This window comes from Anoplophora glabripennis, unplaced genomic scaffold (assembly GCF_000390285.2).
Source record: "Anoplophora glabripennis isolate ALB-LARVAE unplaced genomic scaffold, Agla_2.0 scaffold88, whole genome shotgun sequence".
Classification (NCBI taxonomy): Eukaryota; Metazoa; Arthropoda; class Insecta; order Coleoptera; family Cerambycidae; genus Anoplophora; species Anoplophora glabripennis.
Window position 1 is genome coordinate 442,001 of NW_019416799.1, and position 26,300 is coordinate 468,300.

The 26,300-nt window shown below is 33.0% G+C and overlaps 1 protein-coding gene across 1 annotated transcript in view; it reads left to right on the forward strand.

Annotated features, from left to right (window-relative positions):
• Positions 1-1,885: 1,885 nt before the first annotated feature.
• Positions 1,886-26,300, forward strand: part of LOC108912001 (visual system homeobox 2-like) — a 94,868-nt gene continuing 70,453 nt past the window's right edge. Inside the window, exons 1-2 of the mRNA XM_018717100.1 lie at positions 1,886-2,288; positions 12,783-12,796. Coding sequence (XP_018572616.1) covers positions 1,886-2,288; positions 12,783-12,796 — 417 coding nt within the window. The remainder of the gene's footprint in view (positions 2,289-12,782; positions 12,797-26,300) is intronic.

Genomic DNA, 26,300 nt, shown 5'->3' on the forward strand with positions numbered 1-26,300 from the left:
CAGTATCTGATAATATAATAATTTTTAGCGATAAAGATATACAATTTGAATTTAAATAAAATATAGGTATGCATATTTATATAATAAAGCTGGGTACCTATATTAGTATCAAATAATAAAAACTATAAATATATTTAGAGCCAATGAAATTCAAATGAGGAGACTAAGCAAAATAAATTTTAGAAATAATTAATGAAACAAAAAATACAATTTAATAAAATAAAAACTAGACAGTTTATTTAAAAACATACATACAGGGTGTCCCAATTTATAGGCGTTTAGGTCATTTACGCAGTAGCTAGAAAACAAATGAAGATCAAATAGTTTCTACATATTTCAAAACTGTACAGGTGTACTTTAGGGATTCAGATCTCAGAAATTATAACAAGTGGAAACTTAACACTACTACTAGTACTAACTTAATAGGCTCGCAGACCAGTTTTAGCTGTTTGGATTTTAGATACATTTGTATAGACTTAAAATATTCAAATTTTTAAGATTTTTTTTAAATCTGTACAAACTTTTTCAAAGCTACTTTTTGCAAAGAAATTCGCTGTAGACTCAGATTTTTGTTTCTTATGTCTCCAAGAAACTGTCATCGTTTACTTTTTCTTATGTTTTTGGCACGTTTAAAGTTTGAACCCAATGATACAAAGTAGAAACGCTTATAGAAAGTCATTTTCATTGATCATACACATCAATATATGTAATAAAATAAAGTTGAATATATACGTATCTACCTGTAACTCGGTATAAATAAACACCCAGTCACATAATAAATATGCTTTTTGATAAAAGCGTGTTATCGAGAAAGACGATTTTATTTCCATAAATTTTATAATTAATTATCCACAATTACAATTTTCGACATGAAAAATATGAAACAAGTAGATAGAGTTTACATTATAATAAGCATATCAGCTTAGAAATCGATTATTTAATATTTATTTTGTCGTGACTGACAAAAATTTAATTTACTTTTAATTTTTTTTAACCAGGTACCTCCGCATGTGCAGGGCAGTGTATTTGCCCAGATACTGGACGCACATTTCAGTGGCCTTCCAAATATTTTATATATTTTAAAAGTAAAAAATTAAGGTCAGGGAGATGACCGGGCTTATTTTTATATTTCAACAAAGCGCCGTTTACAATACCCCATAATTAAAACGTCCTTTTCTATTACATTACAAAGTAATTCCAATCGGCAACAAAAATAATTTGACGTTAATTAGATGATTACAATACTATTTTGTGTCACGAACTAAAACAGAGCCAATTAATTGCGCCCAATTATGATAATTGAACACATCGTTACTAATTAAGCATGTAAGCTATTTGACAGTAATTGTAATAAAACGCAACCGAAACTGAACCGTATACCTCGCAAGAATAGAGCACAACGACATCCAAACAATTCCCCCGCTAACCACGCCTGACGCGCGTCGCCACTCGCGATTCTGGTCCTTCGAGCCGGATCGTTACGGGCCGGAATGCCGACCGACGGGCATGCCAATAAGGACGAGCTTTTCACGGCGATTATTGGTAGAAACGTCACCACGCCTACTTTAAGGGGTCCTTTTGACTTGAATATTAGGGAGTATCTTTGTTTGTAAGAGACCTACGGACTGGTTTTTCAAATTGAAATAGTCAGTTGACTCTCATATTTGGCCATGTAAGGTTCTGTACAAACCCCATTGGAAACCGCGCCAAAAATCGAATACTAATCAGTGGCCCCGCGCCGATCCGTACTGCCAGTGTTGTATTTAGTGTACCGATACAACGAAGGACCTTTTTCGAGTGGCGCGGGACTGAAAAATGAGTTCGTTCGTTTGCCGACGGTAACTGACCAAGTCGCTTGTGGCCGCGCTCACCAGGGCATCGAAAAATGAACAATGAAACGTTAGAAAACACCATACACGTCACTGCTCCCAGCATCCTGAACAAACCATCCCAGACCATGCCGCAGAGGTCGCCGTTCGCCATCCAGGAGCTGCTGGGCCTCAGCGATAGCCAGCACAGGTCCCCAACGGCGGCGGTGTCCGCCATCACGCCCAACGTGTACCCCCAGAGACACTTGCAGGCGCCTACGTGCTTCCCGTCGGACCACGGCTTCAACCACCACCACATGACCATGGCAGCCAGCCGCATGGCCTACTTCAACGCACAGGCGGCGGTAGCGGCGGCCTTTTTGCCGCACAACATTGCGGCGGCCGCCAGCATGAACGCTAACGGGGCGCCGTCGCCGGCGGCGGTCCTCGGCCTCGCCGGCCACCAAACTGGAAGTTCGGGTAAGGACTTTTAAGTATAACTGTCACTTTCCCTTGAAGATTGGAGTCATGTCCTCCAATTTTGGATACAATCGGTTTTCTGTTCGCTTACTCCTTTAGGGAATACTCTATAATCAGTTCACAACTAATTTCTATATATTTGTATCTTTCTTTTCGTTATGTTATGCTCCAATAACGAAATTAGTCAACCACTGAAGTGGGTAGATAATAATATTTGCTGCAATGCCCGAAGTATCCGCACAATTGGTAGATAATAACCAGATTCTTGCCTAATTTAGTCTAATTTACAATCAACCTTTAATAAGGCGAATTTACTGAGCCATATTGCAAAAAAGAAATGGAATTTCCAGTTCCTGTTTTCCTTAAATGTAAAAATATGTATAGATGATAGTAATATAAGTAAAATCATTTATATATTTTAATATGAACAATGAAGTTAAATTAACCAAGTTAAAATTCGTGCCTAACTTAGTCCAATTTACAATAAGGCCAATTTATTAGTTGTATTGCAAAAATAAATAGATGTACTATTTACTATTATCGTTAAACGTAAATAATACATAATATTTAAAATAATAACAAGTAAGGATAATGAAGTTATATTTGATGAAATAATTTTAAAAATTCTTGATTAATGTGGTCAAATTTGAAATAAACTAATTAAAAATCATGTGAAAAATGCAAAACATCACAAATAAGGATAATACTAAATACTTATTACTAAAATAACTAAATTAGTCAACCGTATAGTAGGCTGCGTTTACTGTAATGGAATTTTAGACATATCGACAGTAAAGTTGTATTCACGAGACTAAAGTTAAACAAAATCTTGCCTTATTGTGTCCAATTTACAAGCAGTTTTTAATAAGGCGAATTTACTGAGTTGCGTTGAAAAAGAAAACTGTATAACTATTTATTGTTTCTCCTAAATATAAAAAATACTTACATAATGTAGGAGTATCAATGATAACGTTATATCTCCCAGATTTTAATTAAAAAATTCTTGCCTAATTTAGTCCAATTTACAAGCGGCTTTCAATAAGACCAATTTATTGAGTTGTATTGGAAAAATAAATACATGTACTATTTACTATTACCATTAAATGTAAATAATACATAATTATATTTAAAAAAAATAATTACAAATAAGGATAATGAAGTTATATTTCATGAAATAATTTAAACATTTCTTGACTAATTTAGTCAAATTTAAAATAAACTAATTAATAAGGCGAATTTAGTTAATTGTATTTGCTACTACCCTAAATGTAAAAAATACATATCATCATTTAAAAAAAGAAAAAAATCGCAAATAAGGATAATACTAAATACTTATTACTAAAATAACTAAATTAGTCAATCATTTCGTAGGCTGTATTTACTGTAATGGAATTTTAGTAATATCGACAGTAAAGTTGTATTCACGAGACTAAAGTTAAAAAATCCTTGCCTTATTGTGTCCAATTTACAAGCAGTTTTTAATAAGGCGAATTTACTGAGTTGCGTTGAAAAAGAAAACTGTATAACTATTTACTGTTTCTCTCCTAAATACAAAAAATACATAATATTGTAGGAGAATCGATGATGACATTATATTTCTCAGATTATAATTTAAAAAATTCTTGCCTGATTTAGTCCAGTTTACAAGCGACTTTTAATAAGGCGAATTTACTGATTGTGAGTTGTATTGAAAGAATAAATAGATGCACTACTTATTATTGCCCTTAGATGTAAAAAATACATAACAATATTTAATAAATTAATATATAAGGACAATGCCGGTATTTCTTAGTAAGAATTAGACAACCAACTAAGAGATTAGGCCTTATTGATCGTAATGGTGGAAGGTTTAGGAGTGTCAACAATAAAGTTGTATTCACTAGATTAACTAGTTAAAAAAATATGTTGCCTAACTCAGTCTAATGTACAAACAACTTTTAATACGACGAATTTACTGAGTTCTATTCAGATATTGAGTTGAATTACTTTCTTGCTATTACTCTTAAATTTAAAAATTATACATTCTTGTCGGTATTCCTCTATTACTCAAAAAAAAATAATTATATTTTGCGAGTGGCAACAATTATGTTATAATTATCAGATTTTTAGTCCAATTTGAACGAATTTACAGGTAAGGCGAATTTACTGGATTTATTTTATTTTTTTATTTATTAACCGTAAATGTAAACAATATACATTAACGTGAATGAAATACAAAAATAACAAATAATAATAATGTAGCTGTGCTCAAATATCCAATTTTTCACAAGGGACTTATGTTGGTTACATTAAATCTAAAAAAATAGAAATAAAGATAATGTAGGTATTATTTTATTTTGCATAGATATTAAAATTTCTCTACCAACTGAAAGGATTAGGCTATGTTTGTTATAATAAAAGAAATGTTTTTAATATCAACAATTCGTCAGATTAGTATTTAAAAAATTATCTCCTAATTCATTCCAATTACTTGCAACTTTTAATAAGGTGGCTCTACCGACTTTTTTCGACAAAAGAAACCGATTTGCTATTTAATATTACCCTTAAAGCTAAAAAATACATAGTAGCGTTAATAAAATGTAAAAAATAATATATAAGGGTAATGCGGGTTAGTAGAGATAGTTCTTTTGTTACTCAAATATCAAGAGTCAATATATATGTTGACATAATGGTCGAAGTTTTAGAAGTGTCGTCACAATTCATCAAATCTAAATATAAAAAGTTCTAATTCAGTCCAATTTACGAGACATGCAGGTACTTAATTTTAATAAGGTGAATTTACTTACACTGCTTTATAGATTTTAAAATGGACTTGTACCTACAAATTTGTTCAGTAATTAATTGGTCATATTCAAACAATTATTTTGATATTATGTTCTTATGTTACAGTTTTGAAAGGACTGTCGTTTCGATGTCATAATTTTACATTAGCAGTAAGACTAATTTAAGTGTTCAATTTGCTTATTATTATTTTTTATAGAAGAATTTTATGATGGACAAGAAACGCCACAGAATAATTCTAGGTATATAATTATTTTTGTTTAACTGAACATTGGATATAAAAATGCTATCCATATTTATAGAAGTAAACTGATCAAATTTGATACGATAGAGAAAAAAAAAGTGTGGAAAAGCTGTTTGTTTTTTGTTCTGTAGGGGTTTGTTTAAGGAAATTTGAGAAATCATGTCAGTATCTGTATTCATAATTGAGTCTAAATTGAAACTGATATAAGAGAAAAGCAAAAAAATTACTTGTTAATCAAAAGATCACTGGCCATAATAAAAAAAATAGTATCATCTATATTATTATATATAATTATATTTAAGTTATTATTATTAGTTCGTATCATCTTAGACTTAATTGCGTTGCAATTGAAAGTAATACAAAATACTTTGTTTTCCAAAGGCTATACACTTATTATTGTAAATAATACATATACATATATTTAGCGAAACAGTAAATAGCATAATAATCCATTTACTCCTCGCTTGAGTCCGTCAAGACAACTTGTTTCCTATGTCAACTAGTGTACGCCATATGCAATCATTAACCTGTCAAAGAAAATAGTTGCGAGTTAATTTAGATACCAGTTATTTGTTATACTTAACTACCAACTTGGTATCTGTCAGTATAGTCACTTAAAAATATTAGTTTTCCATTAGCCCAACTTTACACACATATAATCATTAAGTGTTCTGGGTGTTCATTTAATTTGGCTGACAAACGGTCCAAAGCTGGACACAGATTTATGTTTATGCTGTAAAAATTGTTTAAATAAAGTAGAAATTAGAAAACTAAAAGAAAAAGGCATACCGGATTTTAATAATATCTAGTACACAGTGATATAATTTGAAACTTCATTATGTAAAAGCTAAATTTTGTTTTTTTTTCTAAATTATCTCTATTTTTTTAAGATATATCTATCTATATTTTTATTATATTAAGAGGACATATTGTAATAGATTCAAATATTTAGAAAAAATTATAAATACAATACCACAAATACCTAGATCTGTATCTGTATAAGAAAAATTCCCTTAAAAATATGTTGTAGGATATGAAAAAATATTTTTACGACAAAATTTCAAACAATCTATGTCCAAAAAATTCAACTTAAACTTTTTTAATAGTTTTTCATGGTATCCCACTTCATCATTCATCATGAACAAAACTCGCGCAGGAAACAACACCTTTGTAAAATAATGCATTCAAATATTAGTAAAAGCTTAAAAATTTGTGAGAAACTTCCTATGTCAGTTGAAGACAATCAAAATCTTGGTCATCTTTTGTGAAATAGGAAATTTAGTCGCGTCTTATTGGGAACCGTATACAAATTTTATCTAGTCAATTTAAGAAAACAATTGCAATTTAATTTTTTTAGTACAGGGTGATCACGCTAAAATTGACCCCCTTTTTCTCCATTCTTGTTAGAGGTACGAAAATAGAATAAAATAAAAATTCTGTGACAATAGATCTTTTTAGTAATGACGTCACATACGTCAAATAAGAGAAAGTACGCTAATGATGACAGCGATAACATATCACCAACAGCTCACCTGCGTATGAGGCTAATCTTTCCGAGCATGCGCATTAGGCATAACACAGCTAATGTAAAATTTTTACTTTGTTGAAATTTAGGAATTTAAAGTATCATATAAAATACACCTTTGAAAAGCTCCTTCGGTGGTCTTTTCAAGTCTAAAAATATACAGGGCGTTCGATTAAAAAAGTGCGTTAAAAAAATTTCTTAAATCTCTACAGCGTTCACTCTCATTTTTTTTTAATCTTGGACAGCAACGGAAAGAAAGGGAAAGTCACTTTTCGCGTGATCACCTTGTACACATATAAGAACAATCTTTGAATTGAAGTGGCTCAGGTGCAACAAAATCTTTAATTTATTTTTTTTTAACAAATATATTTTCGCCACAATACACAGTCAGACATTTACTAACTTTTCTTGCAACGATGCCACACTCTGAAAAAGTTACTCCTTTCTTTTACCCGAAAATGATTGTAGTGGTTAATAAAGTTAATAATAACATCGATAAATTAAATATTTCATAATTTGAATTGATTGTGTTAGGGACAAAGGTGGTTACAATACCGTAAAGTAACAAAATATATTCAACATCGACTTATCCGATGTAGATGCATGTCAGATAGCGTCCGAAATTAATTATCCACTTATAGTTTCCTGTTTATTTTAACCGGGTTGAATTAATAAATGATTTCGTGGTGCTTAACACGTCAGTTATTGTACTAATTTGACATAATTACGGTAGAAACCGTCTAGTCATGTAACCACCTCGTCGTTAAGGTTTTTTCATTCAACACAGACCACAGCTGAAGTATTACCACCGCGTTAACTGGCCTGTTATTACTATTATTTCGGGTGAGAGTTGCAAAACACTTTTTATGTATCTCGCATGTCAAGTTTTCGTCCGGGAGATTGCCGCAAAGAAGTCCCTGTACGGCTCAGAACATCGTTGTTTTATCGATATTCGCAGGCGATATTCGATATTTGCGGAAAGGTTCACCATCGTTAGTCGGAAGCAGTAATTTTCTTCTGATTAAATAAATTCAAAATTATTATCCTTAACAATCTGTGCAGATAGGTACATTTTCATGCTTAAATTTTTGGTATCGAAGTCGAAGAACATTATTTGACTTCCTTTGATAAGACTGTTTAGGAAAAAATGTTTATATATTTGACTTAGATTAATACCATTTTGCATGCAACTGAATGTCGTTGATATAGCGCTCAATATTTCTTTCTTCAAGAAGAAGATGATCTGGGCGGCCAATTCTGACCACCAAAACGGAAAGTTACACGACCAGGAAATAACTCATGCAGTAATTGAATTTTTTCTCGGGTTGTACGACATGTGACACCGTCTTGTTGAAACCACGTGTCGTCTACATCCATATCTTGCAATTTAGACACAAACACTGGATTACCATGTCACGATAGCGAGCACCATTTACTGTTATTGATCCAGCATCCACTTGCTGTTGCTTCATAATCCATTCAACGAACGCTCTTCGCTCTGCTTGGTCAGTAGGCTTTACTTCTTGAGTCAATTGAACTTTGCAAATGTCAAGATGCAAGTCTTTCGTGAGAATACGCTGTAAGAGCTCCTCGAAATGTCCAATTCTTCACCACGGTGCTGAATTGATGTCCCTAGACTCTCAGCAACACTCTGTGGTTCGATATTTTGTGTTGAACGACTTATTAAAGGACGGTCAGAGTGTTTAAGGTCACTAATTGATTGAGTCTCCCTGAATTTTTTAATCTCTTGACAGTTGATGAAGATAAATCACTATTCCGACCATATTTTGTACGAAATTTGGGAATTGTACCTGCCAAACCAACTATTTCCTGTAGATACCCTTAGAAATATCTTATTTTTGACGAATTTCATGGTAATTACTATTTATCAGATACATAAACAGTACATAAACATGTTGTTGGATATGCTGTTCTAGTTTCAGTTAAGCAATCGGTATATTATATTCAATTGAAAAGAAATATTTAATGAATGTAATTTTCCTACTATTAGAATAAGTTACAAGTACAATTATCATCACGTGCTTCTTATTTTGAATATAAGAAACACGGTATTGGATAAAATCGAAAAATTAGCTAAAAATATCCAAAAAATCTAACAATATTAAAAGCAAATGATTTGTAATATCAAGAATGCAAGTATACAACATGTTTGTGTGATTTACCTGCCCAAAACGGATAAACTGCCCAAATATTCTACACAAACAATGCAAGATGTGAAATTATGGACATATTTAGAACTTTACACTGTTTCAAAGTTATTAGGCTAATTGAAACAAATTCAATTTTTCTCTTAAATCTTATCAAGTCAAGTCAAACCATATTCTTCGATACCAGAAATCTAGATATACAAAAGACAAGACTCCTAACTGCTGATTTTGCAGAAAACAACTAGTTTACAAGCTACTTGCCCTAAGCAGCATTTAATTATACTACGACAATACCTAGTAAACAGTTAGACATAAATAATCATCCAAAATAAAAAGTAAAAATGGTATGTATAAATACAGTTAATAAAAAACCACTAGCTGATACATTGAAATTGTTACTACAACCATTCAAAAAATATTTTGTATTCTTGCTCTCTTATTAACACCCTTGTCAAGACTAATCACGTAAAAAACGGCTATTACAAAGAAATCTGTTTATTTCCACATTTTGCTTGAGATTTTTCAGGTCGTCTTCTTCAAAAACAACCAAGCAATAATAGACTTGTCATCAGGAACTGTCATTTTATTTTTAAGATTTGATATATTAGTGTTTGTAAAATAATGGATGAATAATCAAGTTTTATCAGAAGAACGGCCTTCCATTCAACTGAGATTTGCGGTAAAACGATACACTATACCGATTTTCAACAAGTATACCTTTTTTATGTAGAATCGTCCACGGAATCAAAAAATGAATCCTAAATGATTATTAGGTCATTGGCGTAGAAGCTGGGGTAAAAAAATCCCACTATACTACCAATTCCTACGCCATTCATCTACAAAAATTTGTAAATTTTACAGTAAATTATGCATATGTGTAAATGTTAACACCACACCAAATTTGAATCAATTTGTTGTAACCAAAGATTTCGTAAATAATATGAATTTAACAACAGACCAATGTGAAAACGGTGAGACTTAAACCCTTGCTTTATTAGACAATTCTGAACTATTTAATGAGTTCTATTTGTGGTTAAAGTTTGATTCACTCGAAGTGAAACACCCTGTATATCTCAATGTAGGATAGATCGTCACATGTAAGGTATTCCTCGTATTTCTCGCAAATGTTGTCAAAAAGTAAAAAGGTATCACCATGATTACACCCTGTTTCCGAAAACATGTTTATAGGAACTTTATTTGGTAATTTGCGGTACGAAATTCAATTTATGCTCTTTTCCGTTCGTAGAAGTAAGATTACGCTGCTTTCAAACAGCGAAAAAAGAACGTCAAAACTAGACCAACATTAAATTAGGTGGGGAATACACCAACACGGATCGACTGCAGCTCGTGGTGGAGCCGGAATTGCCAGACGTCTATCCGGAGAGTTTTGAGCAGCCCGCCGAATCGGATATGAGGCTGTTTAAAATGGAACGTAGCGGAAAGCGGCCCGAGCCCGGGTAGTCTAATCAGGGCCACATCAAATTACCAATTAGTATTGATGTTCAGATCACGACGTAATGAGCCATTGATCCTCATTACGCATCCTATTAGTCTGTCTTATGGAGATCCACCGACGACTAACAGCATTATAATTAGAAATTTACCGGAGATGCTTTCGTACTTCGAAACATTAGTAAAATTATTAAATGTAGCATTCCCGCCTCCAAACATAGTATTCCACATGAACCTGTCATTTTTCAAATCTTCAAAATGTTTTTGACAGTTGGCATCCGGGTACGCCCTCTACTGGTAGCCAATACAATGCGTATTAGAAGTATTTCAATATCCATATTTAGCAGCGCACCAATCAAGCGTAAGTTTGCCAAGTCATAAGTCAAGAAAATCATTTAAAATAAAATCTCAATATTTTAATTTCAACCAAATTTAACAGTGATAAATCTAATAAATCTAGTGACGGGTTCCAGTTTAAAAAATAGTAACTGGTTCCAGTAATTTTAATTGCAATATTTGAAAAACTTGTTCCCATATTTATTTAGCCATACCCATATACAGGTCTGGTTGCCCAGTTGAAAAATGAGCGCGCGGGCAAAGCGGCACAAACACAGCCGCACTGGGCGACCTGGACATAAATTCAGTTGTCAACAAATGGCCTAACAGTGCAGTGCAGCAATGCGGAATTTGGTGTGATTCAGATAATTTTAATTTGTTATAGGCACCTTCTATTAGTCATTCATATTACAATTGCGAAAGGGAGAAATACGAGGGATATTTTGTTTACTAATACTATTACAACATTTTGGAGATCTTTTGAAACGGAACAAAACGAAATTTATCATCGCTATAATAAAATTGTTTGAGGACATAAATAATTAAAATGTTGTTGGTCAAACGAACATATAATAGAAATTTTATATACAAATTATTATAAATTTTTACCTTTAGCAGAAAACTCTTTTAGAGACGCCTATGAAACTCATTAAATTTTATTGCTAGGCGTTTTTATACATTCTCAACCGACTTCGGAAAGACTATAAAAGTAATTAATTTAGAACAATTGTTTAGATAACTTCTAACGACAGCTTACTTGAAAAGATTTTAAAAGTTAGATATTATTAAATTTAGAGTGAGAAATACATATTCTCGCTACTATAGAATGATATTCAGAGCACTAACTTGTTTACCTCAAACGGCAACGCTTGTCTCGAAAATCATGTGAACAATTGAACGTTGTTTTTATAAGCTAGATTTGAATAACACTTTCTTTATGAAGATATCTCATTTTATGGAACACTGGTAACACTGCATAGTTGATATCCCGTTCAGAACGTTAGATATTCATTTTAAATATAACTTTTTTATTAAAAAGCTAATAAAAATAATGTTAGTACGGTCCGAACAATATTTGTCGAGATAGAATTCCAAAAGAAGGATAAGCCAATAAAGTTCTGTTATCGGAACTACTGTAATAATTTACCGCGGCAGTTGTCTTGTCTTATAATAATTGTACACGTTAGACACGATAGTCCTCGACTGGGAATTTAATTCTTTTTTTTATTTTTCGCCTCTATTAATTTATTTTACTAAAAAATTACTCTGCACAGGACAATGTCTTTCTGTGTCGAATGCGGTTAATTCCAAGAAAGTGATGCGGGGGTCTTCTTGAAATTCTATATCACAAATATAGTACGGGTTTTCTGAAACCTTCTGAATTAGAAATGTTCGGTACATGTTATTGGCAATTCTGCTTCAAAGCTGGCACTACCAACAATAAGCCAATAGTAGTGGTAGTGCTGAAATGGATTATGGTTATTGGAATCACAACACTAGGAGGGTTGTTATAAGAAAAATAGTTCCAAAGCTCCAAACTTCTACAAACTACAAAACAAAATAAAAAAATTAAATATTTTACTTGGATTTTATTTATTTATTTAAAAAATACAATATTCAAACGGACGAAGTTACAGGGTAAGGTGAAAGAGAACAGACATCTAACATTGATTGTGAGTGTAAAGATATAAATAGGTACAAGTTAAAAAAACTGAGTTTGCATTTACAAGAACAAAATTCTAAGGTAAAAATTCAAAGTTCCTTCTAAATGAACAGGGATTAGAGTATGTTGTTTCATTAATTTGTATTAATCTTAACAAAAATAACACAAATGATTAATTAAATTACATGTTAATAGCAAAATTAATTTAAAACACCTATAAAGTATATTGCGTTAACAGATTTTGGATGTGAATATATTAAACGTAACTTTAAGTAATTAAAAAAGCTATTAGTTAAATTTAGGTCCAATTTTTTCAATACAATAGACATTTTCCATCGTGTTATATTAAATTAACAACGAATTTACCAAAATTTGCCGTCACTAAACAACTACTACAACCTGCTATAGTTCTCCTAGTTCAAATAAGCAGCTTATGTAAACAGTTTATATAAGTATTTATTAATTGAGATATTACATATTGCCAGAGCTTTAAGTGTGTAGGTTTATCATATCCTGAATATTGTTGAAGAAACTGCTCTTTATAAAAGTACATAGTAATGTTACATACAAAATTAAGTTAGAAGATATAAAATAATAATATACAATGTCTGTTTAGCATCAAAATCGAAATTAATTTTCAATTGGCAACTACTGACAACAATTTTAACAATTAATATTTCTTCGGAAAGATGACAGAATTGCTCCAGCAATCAAGAAAAGTTTTTGGTAACCTAAAATCATCACTTGACATACTGACTTGCCCCAGTGATAACGGTGTCGACTTTTCAGCGAACGAAATGGTTCATTAAGACGAACCTAGTGCCGAGATGCAGTAGGTAATTTATAATAGGGCAGCAATGCAATATAAATGTGATGATCAGCGAGTGAGAGGTCTGAGTGGGGTTGGCCGAGAAGGCTAGGGCAACACAAAGCATCACACCACAAATTTAGTGAGCTGTGAACTGGTCCAGTCTTGATTTTCAGTCGCGAATGACGCCTTACTTACGGCTTATGTACAGGGTGCCCAGAAAAAAGGCGTCATACTTCCTTGGATGAAAATGAAAGGAATTAGATCAAGTTACGAGTTAAGTTATTTTGGTGAAATTTAATTTCCTATTAAAGTTTCAGAACTTCGCAAAAACTTTTTTTTACGGGAATTTTAGTCTAATTTCAATTGTCAATACGTAATCAGATGCGGTCCTAGGAATGCCTTCAGCGAAACAACATTTAGGGGCCTCTATCATGTTCCTTCTCTAGTTTCTCTTTCAGCAAAAGCCAGGAATTTGCTACGTAAAAGACAACAGTGTCATCAGCAAAATAAACAAAATTGATCACTTAGAATTGGGAAAATGGAATTTATGTAAAGGATACATAGAAATGGTCCCAGCACAGTACCTTGGGGTATCCTAAATTCCATTGTTCTAGTCTCATTTGCTAAGAACTTGTATTGAAACTACGAAATAATCTGGAAGTGGCAAAGAAATGTGGAAACAATTGAAGCCTATGTATTTGGAGGGACAAATTTGAAATTTGTTTAACAGATACAGCAGCAATTTCTGATCTGTCATGTGTTATTCCGTCAGTATTCCTTTGTGTGACTACGATTTAACTATATTCAGTTTGGTTGCTACGTCTTCACAGTCTTTTTTTTTATAAATGAAAGAAATAACACTTTTTTAATAGAATTAACATTCAAATATTTACACTCAAGAGGGTTGCTTGGAGCAGCGTAACGTGATTTTCGACTGCAGACTACGAAGGGCCGCGAGTCTTGTAGACGCAAATGATCCGTTGGTGACAAGCGTACAAAAGCTGGGTGCCCAGCAGGGGTTGACGCTCCACTCTGGCGGCGGCTCGAGCGGGCTGAATGCCAAAAACGCTCCTAAAGTCGCCTTACAGAAGGGCCGTCCTCGGCCCCGATTACAGCGGGGCAGACGACGCGATGCCGAATCCCTCGCGAACGTTTAAATCCTACGACTGCGTTCGATGCGAGTTAATTAAATAATTTTGCGTTCTTAACATTCCACTTTCGACGGAAATTATTTGTTTGGGCGAGACAGAGGCACGTCCACCCTCACGTGACCTTATTCAATCGACTGGTTCTTATATCTAAAGCCATCCATTTTTTTCTTAGTATTAACACATTATAAGAAAGATAGAATATATGAACAATCGATAAAATATTTTAAAAAATCATATTTTACGTTATATTCCACAGTCCAGGGCTTCAAATACCAAAAAAGTAACCAAGTGATTAAAAAATTGAAATAAGTGACCTAAAAGTAACTTGCAATAAAAGTAGTTAAAAACTTCGCAATATTACCAACCTTTATTTGGAATACGTTGTGTTGAAATTAAAAAAAATAAATTAAACTTAGTTTTATGCCTCGGAAATCTATATATAACAAAATTGTGTTATAATTTTACGTGAAAGATAATACCTTTGATCACCACCAGGTGCGTATAGTTTCAGTTGATTGGAAAATCTAGAAATATGCAAATGTCATTAAAGCGAACCATTTTCGAAATAAATGATACGCTACTGACTAAAATAAAAAATGTTACTGTATTTAGAATCTGCAGACATTTTACTGCAAAAATATGCCATTTTCAAGAACAAATTTCATTCAGTGTGTATTAAACATTTAAAAGAAATATAATATATTACAGTATGTTGTATATAACAAAGTGAAATCATCCATAAAAAATATCGAACATGGAGTTCCACAAGGTTCCATATTGGGTCCGTTACTCTTTCTGATATATATTAACGATTTTCTTAATTGTTTACCTCATGATACTAAAAGTATACTCTTTGCTGATGATACAAATATAACTAGAACCAACTTAAACTTTGAACAGTTAATGACATCAACTCAGTTTGAATACTTCGAAGACCGAAACTATGATTTTTAGTCTCAGGAATATGGAAAACTGGGATAATCCAGCACGTGTAAAATTCTTCTTCATCTTGACCCTAAACTGACATGGATCAACATGTTAATTATGCTTGCTCCAAGATATCAAAACATACTTATTTACTCCGGAGTCTCAAACGAAGAGTCTCAATATCAAGCTTGCTGATAGTTTATCATGGCTATATCAAATCCATCATAACATATGCTATTTTAGTATGGGGTCATGCTCCCTCTATGAAAAAAGTTTTTATTCTTCAGAGAAAAACTATTAGTCATATCTGACCTTGGTTTTAGAGATGACTGTAGAGAGCAGTTTTCTAAATTGAACATACTAACTGTACCCTGTGCATATATACTTCAATGTCTTATTTATGTCAAAAAACATATACATAACTTTGAGATCAGAAGTGAGACTCACTCTTATAATACCCGAAAGAGCACATACTTATGTAATAAATTTTTAAGAATTAGTAAAACGCGGGTCGGTACTAATTATTGGGCCAACAAATTTTTTAACACAATACCTCTCCAAATTCAAATTCTTAATGAAAATAATTTTAAATCAAGGATAAAAAAATACTTAATAAAAAATGCCTTTTATAGTTTTGAAGATTTTATTGACAGTAATGTAGCTCGAATATGAATGTTATCATTAACCTTAGTATGTAATTTATCATATTTATTTTAATTATATGTTATTTTTGTATATATTTGTATAACAGTTAGTTGATTGCTATCATTATGTGTATTGTCATTTACCACTTTCTTTTTTTTTTTGGTCGCGTGTAAACACTTTTATGTGTATGTAACACTAGCCTTTATAAATAAATAAATAAATAAAATAAATTTAAAATAAAACATTTTTGTCTCTCGTTTTTCCAAAATTAGTCGAGAAAAACTGGAGCTGGTCTGTGAACATCCCAAAGTAAACAACAGAATGGTCTAAAACTTCCGTTAACCGTTTTTTAATATACCTAGAGATCCCATACATCAATCAATCAACACAATCAGTCATTTTGTAATTAAAAAAACACACTTTTTAAACTTGAACAAGCTGTTTTGAACACATTTACAAAAACATTTTTTCGAGAATAAGTCATTTGAATTTGGAAAGGTATTACATTTACACTTTGTATAATATACTTTCCGAGACCGTGTTTACACTGGTTTACACAAGTCCAACTTTCATAATACCTAAATCAATCAAGTTTCTTGCATATCCACATCCACACATTTTTAAACTTACTTTATTATTGTCTCACTATGCCTAGTTCCTGTAAATTTTACTTAAAAATTAAAGAATACAGCTTTTTTCTTCCGTGATTTCTTAATTAGTTAACATTTAGCAGTTGTAGAGCAATACAACTTACTCAAGAAATTGCCTACATACCTACTTGTAAAATTTATAAAAACAATAAGATGTTTAAGTGTTTATAAAAAAAAATTATACTGTTATACAGGGTGTCTCCAATTTTATTAGCAAAGAATGCTTCGTTTCCGGGATCCAAAAATTAGATTATTATTTTATTATATTTCATAGGTGGTATTTCATATAAATGGTTTCAACTTTTTGTATTCTTACAGTAGATGATTTCTGATATTGGTTATTCATACTCTTCTATGAGTGAAACGCGTTGTTAGATAACATCGCTAGAAGCATCCGTTTTTGAAAAGAAAAATAGTTTAATAATTTTTGCTTGTTCGTAATATTTAGATGTTTTTATATCTAAAATTTGGTTGAGGAAAACTGGAAACTAGAAATATTTTGAAAATTGGATAAGTGCATCTAACTTTGGTTGGTGTTTCTAAGAAAAAAATGTCTTACTTGAAAAATTTAAAATAAGTCACATAATTATATAATAATTTAAATATTGCCACAATAAATGTCTCAAATTTTTTAGCAAGTGAACGTCAGTCAGTTCGAAGACACTTGTCACATCCTTTATAAATTAACGATGGCACACACACTTCACTCTGAAGGATGTAACAAGTCATCCACGACAACAGTCTCTATTCCCAATTAAAAACTATGATTGGTAATTTTGCGGCCACCCTGTAGCTGCGGCTCAGGTACGGCTTCCTATATTAGTCTGCACATTGCGAAACACCTCTCTATTCATTTGCCTGGAGGAATTAAACGGTGCCAGTAAACCGGTGAATAGGTGGCCAGGAAGCGTTCCTCAGCCCCCGCACTTGTCATGTGGCTGGGTCTTTCACACGTCCTGGTGTCCCTTATTCAGCCTCTAATGCGGAACGTCGCCTCATGTGACCATCTCTAATTAATAATAGTATGGTCTCCGTTTCTACACAGAAATCAAGTAGGTACTCATGAAAATAAAAAAAGTATATTTATTCTATTATCAGCAAACAAATTCGAAAACATTTTTAAAAAAATGGCCAAATAATGTTCTTCGTTACCAGAAATTTAGCTATGCAAAATATATCTAACTCCACGAGAAAGGTAAGTGTTGATATTGTCGGAAACAACCTAGAAGTCAGCAAATTGTGGAAATCAATAATTTTAAGTCTGATAAATTAAGTTTAGAATACGGGATACCTCAAGGTTCCGTCCTTGGGCCATCATTATCAACTTGTGACGTACTAGACTATGCTAGTGCAGAAAACTTATTTTAGCAACCCTTCTCTATCTCCGTGTTAGTAAATAAATTTCATATAAAAATACAGGGCAAATTTTTTATAACATTATTTAATTTTTCGTTAATATCCATCCCATGGAAGAACTAAACTGCAATTTTCGCATGGAGAAGAGCGAGATGTGTATCAAATCTGACTTTGCTTCATCTGCAAATTGAATCTTTAGTTATCTAGTATCTAATTTTGATAGAAACTTAAGAGAATTGTTAAAATTTTACTTTATTTAAGAAAAATAAACATCGTATCAAATGAGGCTTCAGCAGTATGCTTTGAACACTGATATCTTTGATATTTTTGATAGTGATTTCATTTGAAGACCTTTAAAATAAAGTATATAAAAGTACAAGACCTAATAATAACTGTCGAGATTTTTATAGTTGGATGTTTTTTGTTTAAAGGACTGTTACACAAATTAATAACTTTAAAAGGAAGAATTTTAAACTTATAATAAATAAGCAGCAGTTATGGCTCTCAGTAATCACTGCTTTGTGATTTGGAAATTATTTACTAAAGCTGCCACATCTACTTCTATTTTTTTTCTAGAAATTTTGCGCAGACTTCATTTACGCGATGTACGCTTCCATTTGTCCGCCGAAACATAAATTTGAGAGACAAAAAATCGAAAATATTGGATGAAAACCCGTCCGAGGGCGCGAACAATCCCTTTGTGCGGCATTATTTTCGCGTCAAGACCGAAACAAAAGACAAAATCGCGCCGAGCGCGGAAAGGAACCATCGGCGTCAATTCGGCTGTCGCCGGCCTTCCATTAGTATTTCAAAAACACGAACACACACACGAAAAGTAATTGAAACAAATTTTCCGGACCGTAAACATAACTTTATACAAAAAACGACCCTTCCGTTAAAACATCCAAGCCGGCGTTGGCGTAAGGTCCACCCGGCCTACTCCGATCCGGTTGTAGCCGACCGAATGTGAGCCTTACCGTTCGCTGTGGTGGCGCCCAACGGCACTCGTTGGAACTAATTAATTATCGGAGTCGTAGTTAATTACTGCCGTAACGAACCCCTTCCCTCTCGCTGTTGTTGGTAACCCTGTTTCGAGCGGCCCACTCCCCAGCGCCAACCCTTTGTTTTACTATAATTTAATTTCTACGTGTACATAGAGAGCGCAGTGCTCTCTTTCAGAATGTAATCAAGCTGTCAATGAAATACTGTCATTAATAAATCCATTTGCGTTGCGGCGTAGGCTGAAAAATGGCGATTGTTTAAACGTCAGTTGACGGGATTCGGACGGGGTGGTTTTGTTATCCGGCCCTGTAACCTGGCAATCGAACTTAAAACTTTCTTGCGAGCTGGTACAGCAGACTTAGATTTGATCAAATTTCAAAGATGGGGACATACTTTGCAGAAATATAACACCGAAGCCTTGAATGTTGTAATTAGAAATAGATAATCGAAAATTCGTTTGTTTTATTAAAAAAAATCTTTATTTTTTAGATTTAATGCAGAATATCAATGCAATTTTTAGTAAAATGTTGCCAATTTATTTTTTGCGATGAGAAATTTTGACAACGAAAGTCTAGTTATACCCAAATACCAATTTTCTTCATAATTTTATTCAAAACCTTGTTTTGGCGAGCTTTTTCATTATTTCTTTGCACAAAAAATATACCGTGCAACTATGCTTCTATCTCTTTCTATCAACATAATGTCTCAAGAGGCCCGAAATACAAGGCATGAAATTTTAGAAAAAAAATTTGAAGTGCCTATACAGAGCGTTTCTCTGAATAAGTACGTTTCTTTAAAGGGGTAATAGAATTATTTTAAGCAAAATGTTTCATATGATACGTTCATATTCCAGATAAAGGATGTTAGATTTAGAGAAAATGTCACATTTTTTTAAATATCTCAAGGGAACATAATTCACATAAATTTAGTCATATTGTCACTACACTGTCGCACAAAATTTTCTTTAATTTTCTTGTTTATAGCATTAGTTTGAAAATAGTTGTCCCTAGCAAAATTTTAAATAGATAAAACATATTTTTTTAATGGAATTTTATTCAAAACATAACAAATCAGCGAGGTACCATTATTTTTCTCCTTTATTACAGAAACATGTTTAAGTTTTCTTCATTCGTCTACAGTCTTTATTTAAACTCCTGTTTTTCCTAATTTTTAACGGATTATCTTTTTAAAATTACGTAACAGCTTTCACGAACACCCTGTCTATTTATTACAGTAAATAAATGACCGTCCACACGTCAGCGTGAGAAACTCGAATACAGCACATTAAAAATTAATCACGTGACCTTCACGTAAGACAGTGGCGGCTCGTCGTATGAAGCAACTGGTACTTAAATAAACTAATTTTCAACTACCTATTAAGTTTATCAAAAATCAAAATAACAGTATAAAATAATTGTTTGAATATCTTGTAGGAGCGTCACACTTGCCTACAATATGCTACAGTTCCCCCTCCATGTGAGGCGGTTAAAATAAAGTGAGGTAACGAGGGAACTGAGGCCCACTCAAAGCTGCTTATAGTTTCAGTTCGCGGTTAATGTACGCGTCACATTGTACGCGGGTAGTGTCTGATGTCAGTATGAGGATAAGGACAAGGCAGATATTAATTTAAAATAAATAAAAATCAACTTCCTTACAACAAAACAAAGAATACAATGTATTTCCTAGTCGTGACGATACGACGTAAAACAGCTGGTTCGTTCGTCGGTTGTCTCACCTATGACACACTGATGAGGACTAATAAGTCCGCAACCGGTCTGTGCCTGGTGGGTTAAACTGATGACGAACAACTGTTGCGACTAAGTGTTGCGAGTATAATTCAATGCCGGTAGGGGCAAGTAGCCCTCGGAGTAGTTGTTTCTCGCAACACTGACAATTAAAACAAAGAAAGACTAAATTTAAAGTAATTTAATAGATACTTATTATATTATCAAATACCTATATAGCTAGCTAATAATGAGTCTATCTCACAATATTGTTTTATCTCTTGAAACACCTTTTTTAAGAGGTATGAAGTAAACTATTGCTCTAAACAAATTAAAATCACTAATGAAAGAATTTCTGAATTAAGAAACGAAGAAAAATTTTAAAATATTTTTAATTATGCGAAAAATATTACTACATTTACATGATTTAAATTTTTTTGCTTTAATAGATCCCTCAAAATTTTCCGAATATGCAAACAAATTTCCCGAAAAACCGATACATTACAAATGTATCCAAACGTTTTTAAAATTGATAGATTGAAAACTTAATATTTTGTACAGAGACGTACAATTTCGTAATTTAGAATTCAAAAATCGATATATACAAGGAATTTAAAATAGTATTTTCGGAAACATACAAATCGTTTTGCCGAGTTTTAACAATTCCTGCAACAAGTGTCTCGGTAGAAAGAAACTTTTTGTGTATTTAGAATGAATTTGAAAATTTGTCAAACTATGTTAAAAAACTACGGTGTTGCCATTTTAAAAATTATTGTTTTAGTAGCTATTGAAGAAATGTGACAACATCGGAAAGCATTATTTGCAAATTTTTCTTAATCAAGTTATTTCCTACAACTTTCCATTTGGAAATAAGAGTCTATCACTTCGAATAAAAAAATTGGCCATATGTCAGGTTTTAAAAAAATTACACTAATTAACTGACTTTTGTATTTGCATGTATTGTATCATCTTATTAAATGCATGTGCATATGATTTTTCATTAACTTTGACCTTTTGTACGTTAAATTATGTAGTTTTGTTTCGGCTTGACGTTCAAATTTTATCAATTTTTTTTATTTATTTTTTGATCCTATATGTTCCAATACAATACATAACATAATCTTGCAAATCTATCGCAAATAGGCAACCAGCAATACACTTTTATAGATTTTATTACACAGTTTGTCGAAATATGTGTTAATGCACAAATAATAGACTTTCCTCCATTCTAACGCAGATTTTCTATAAAATGGAATTAGTTTGAAATTCAAATTACTTTTTGTTGTAAAGGCATTTGTAATTTGCAGCTTTTGAACAAGCGGCATCGTAAAATACTAATTACTTTACACCAAAAAGTAAATTTGAGTTTCAAATTAACTCCATTTTATAGAAAATCTGCGTTAAAACGGGGGAAAGTCTGTTATTTTTGTATTAATTCCTAAAACTACTACTAAACTATAAAAATGTATTGATGGTTGCCTATTTGCTATAGAGCCCTCTTAAGAAAAATAAGCATTTGCATCCTCGCTGGGCGAAATTAGTCCACTGCACCCGTACCGGCAGCAAGCACAACACGAATTACATAACAGCCCAATGGGTAAGCGATAACAGAAAATGGAAATAAACGAGGCGAACAAGCCGTTTCTTCCCGGCTATATTAGACCAGTGCTCGGCGCACAGAAGCCGGAAAGGCGAGCTGGTTATAAAATTACCCTCTTCGTGATTTGCGACCTGGCGAGCGGCAAATGAAATTCCAAATTAAGTAAGCCTTGGAAGTAATTAAGCCCAAGATGGCTTATTGTAGCTGCACTGGGGGCGGAGGGGCCATATCCGTGGGGGCCTGGCGCCGCGCAGGCACTCCGGATATATATGCCCCGAAATGCCGCACATTCCCACCATTATATTATTCTTGTATAATTATGTTGCATTGTATCGAAGTTGCTTGTGCATAGCTTACGGTTTTATGGCACGAATTAAATTGCCGCGCATACTTCTCGCTCGCGGACGACGGAAGCCGTCGCCGGGAAAAAATTTAATTCGACCGCGAGAGGATATAACGCCGACTAATTCTCGATTCTTTGCAGCACTTCAGGATAAAACGGAGAAATGGTGGCTTTTTACTTACATTGAGTAGAACTAGGTTTTATTTTGAAGTCGAAACGTACATTTTTTAATATACTTTAATAGTTATTTAAGTTACAAGTGTAAAAAAGTAATTTTTCGTGCAACAGTTGCAGTTTTGTAGGTATTTTACTGGTTGGTTCTTAGTGAAGATAATTGTGGTTAATTGGGCCATATATCTTTTATTCTTTGGCGCTACATAGTTCCCAGTAGGATTTTTTTTTATTGGGCTCAAATTCGGAGCACAAATTTACCATACATTTAACCACATGTGCTTCAATTTGCAGCTTTAAGTTAAACATACATAACGAACTCTGATTTTTTGGACCCTGTATATTCAATTTCCATTAGAAGTATTAATATTTATTAATTGGGTAACTGTTTGACATTCGCTGAAATGTTCTGTAAAGCTATCGTGATATTTTAATCCTAAATAATATGACTGTAATTGCCACAGGTGATAAAATTTAGGGTTTTACTTACTGCTGATTTTATTCTATCACTCTTACACCAAGAAAATTAACGAAAATAAAAGAGAAACTCGAAAAAAGTCCTATTCGCGAGATTATTGTAAAATTGTCTAAATTGTCTCTCATCTCGTGAGTCAAAAATTTTTATTAGCTAACTTTTCTATATAAACAAATAAGTGAGGAAAACAGTTTTTTCACTTTGCAGGGAAACCATCAATTTTAGCGAAAAATGACTCACAGACAGCTTCTAGGGAGTAAAATTATCTACAAAATGAGACTTGTTAAATTAAAATCGGTTAATAAACAAACAAGTTAATGTAAAAAAACAAGAAAAGTGCCCATTCTTTAATTTGTTTATAACTATCGCATTTATTGTTAAAATTGTATAAAACCTATGACAAGGTGAGGGTTGTCATACTTCAAAAGTGTGCTAAAAGTGGGCGCTGTAGGTGCAATAGTTTTCACACAATTCTATTTGTTTATAACGGAGGCTCTAAAAGTTATGAACTTTAAACTTCTGTACAGGCGTTAATTTTCAACCAAACATGATTCTGAAAGCGTCATTGTAATTTTAAAAACGTAATTAAGCGACGTATTAAAAAATATTACCGTTTTTTGACAATAACATTCTCAAATTGTGCATTAAAAAAACGTGCGTTATTCGCTTATAAACAATTTGAATAACATTGTTGCTATTTATGCTAACTCACCGAAAATAGATGCAATGGATAGCTGACAAAAAAATACAGTTTTAAAATAAAAAAGTACCCTCTACGACCAATAGGAGCCAAGATAAGATTTTTTTTTTAATCGTAGCGCAATTGTTTTTAAATATTAGGACTTGAATTTTCCACAAAATAAGGTTTACGACGTAAACTACGATTTCCCGTGAATTGCATTGAAAAATGTGGAAAATTAACGACTCACGAGCCCTTTAAAGAGAAAGTACTCGCTAAGTAAACTGTCCGGCGGCGTGGTGGTGGGGGAAGCTCGTCCAAGCGGTCGCACGCGCGAGAAAAGTTAAATCCAAAGTTCAAATTGATGCGCGCTGTAAAATTTTGCAATATCTCGGCTTCTATTCATCGTAGAAACTTCTTTTTCCGGTGATTAATATTACTAATAACAAATTACTAAAAGTTAGTTCCGTTTTCTAACAAAATGATCATGGCCCATTTACCCCATGGGCCCAATTAATCACAATTACCTTACTAGCGAAATAATTATAATTTAAATAAAGAAAACAAAATTAAACAATAATTAACGACAATTTTCTGGCTATCTATCTGCTTCTGTTCTATAAAAGCAGGCAGCTTTCTGATAACATTTAAACAAATGTTTTGAATTTGATTTAATTAGCTTAATATCTTTAAAATAGAGTAAAAAATGTGTCAATAAATTTTCAACTAAAAAATTTGTTCACGGTTCAAATCAAAGTAGACTTTCAATGCATATAAAGAGAAAAAACTTCGGGTGACTTTGTACCACAAATCTGTGTGTCCCAGATCATGGGATTGCTGGAGTTTACTGGCCCTATAGTAAGGTCTTAGGGGTTTATAACAAGACTTAATTCCTCAGTTTGCATTTTGACAACCAAAACCTTGCTTCAAGAATAGTAACTGTAACCTTGTAGATATATTATAAAGAAGAATCAAGAATCAGGGCTGTCAACTTCTTAGATAGAAGGTATACCTAGGGGAAGCTTGTTAATGAAGACAACGAAGAACATAAGTTTCAGTATACAATTCAACTTCTTTTATTGCGTTGGACAAGCTACAGTATAATTCGCCGCTTTTAATAAACGCTGACAGATGTGGAAAAATATCTTTCAAATGTCTGCATGGAGAAGCGAGACTACTTTCAACTTCAACGAGAACCCGCAGGAAACAATGTTTATGTTTGGTATACACGTAGAGATAATTAGGAGGCTTTTCTAAAGGAAAACCTGACCGAGCTTATGCGGATACAAGTCGCAAGTGGGTGTATGCAAAGGAGTTTTTGCCCGTTTTGTGATGTAATTACACATTTTATAAAGACGGATCCACAAAGGAAAATATGCTTTTTAAAGGCAAGTCACGCGGGCGCGAGGCATAATAAAACACAAGGATTTAATTAAACTTATTCATCCCGGCAAAGTGGGATGATGTTCGAGCAAAACTGCATTTAATTAAGAAGTTCAAATTCTTCGCATTTTTGACATAATTAAGTTTACGCCGTCCTTTATTCCAAATGGCTCAATTCCCGACCGACTTCTTCATTAGAGACGCAGAAAAGACATTACTTTGCTTAATTTCGTCGCTTCGCGGAGTTTTGCCACGAAAATAGTTTATTTAGAACGTTGTATTTTATTTATTTATTTGGCTATATCACTTAAATTACCCTGGTAATACACAAAGTGTTCCTGACAAGAATAAAGCTGGGTTATACAGGGTAGTCCTAAATTGTCTTCCAATATTTTTCTCAAATTTTTTTTAACTGTTTAACAGCATTTTGTTCATTACTAGACCTGAACTTTCTACAAAATTCCATGATAATATAAACTAATGCAAAAGAATTTCCGAAATTTTTCCGTGATTTTTGAGTCTGTATTTAGGTGAAAAATGGTCGTATCGGGAATTAATAATAATAATAATAATAATAATAATATCTCTACTCCTCATTCTAATTACGAGAATTAGCCCAGAACTCGGAGACTTGTGCGGGAGAGGAGGCGGCATATTATTATTACGCAGGCCGCATTTGCGCCCAGGAACGACTTATGTTGGTAGGCCCTAACCACCATTCCGTGCAGGAATGAGGGAAACCTGGAAAACCTCATTAATTAGGGGGGTGGTCAAATGCCAACCGGTGTCAATCTCTCACATTGACCCAAGCCAACATTCTTCCACCTTACCATACCTGCACAGAGGGCGCCAATCCTCCGTACAAATATAGATAATCTACGGTCACCGGCCGCGGGATTCGAAACCCGGGCAGTTCGACACATCGA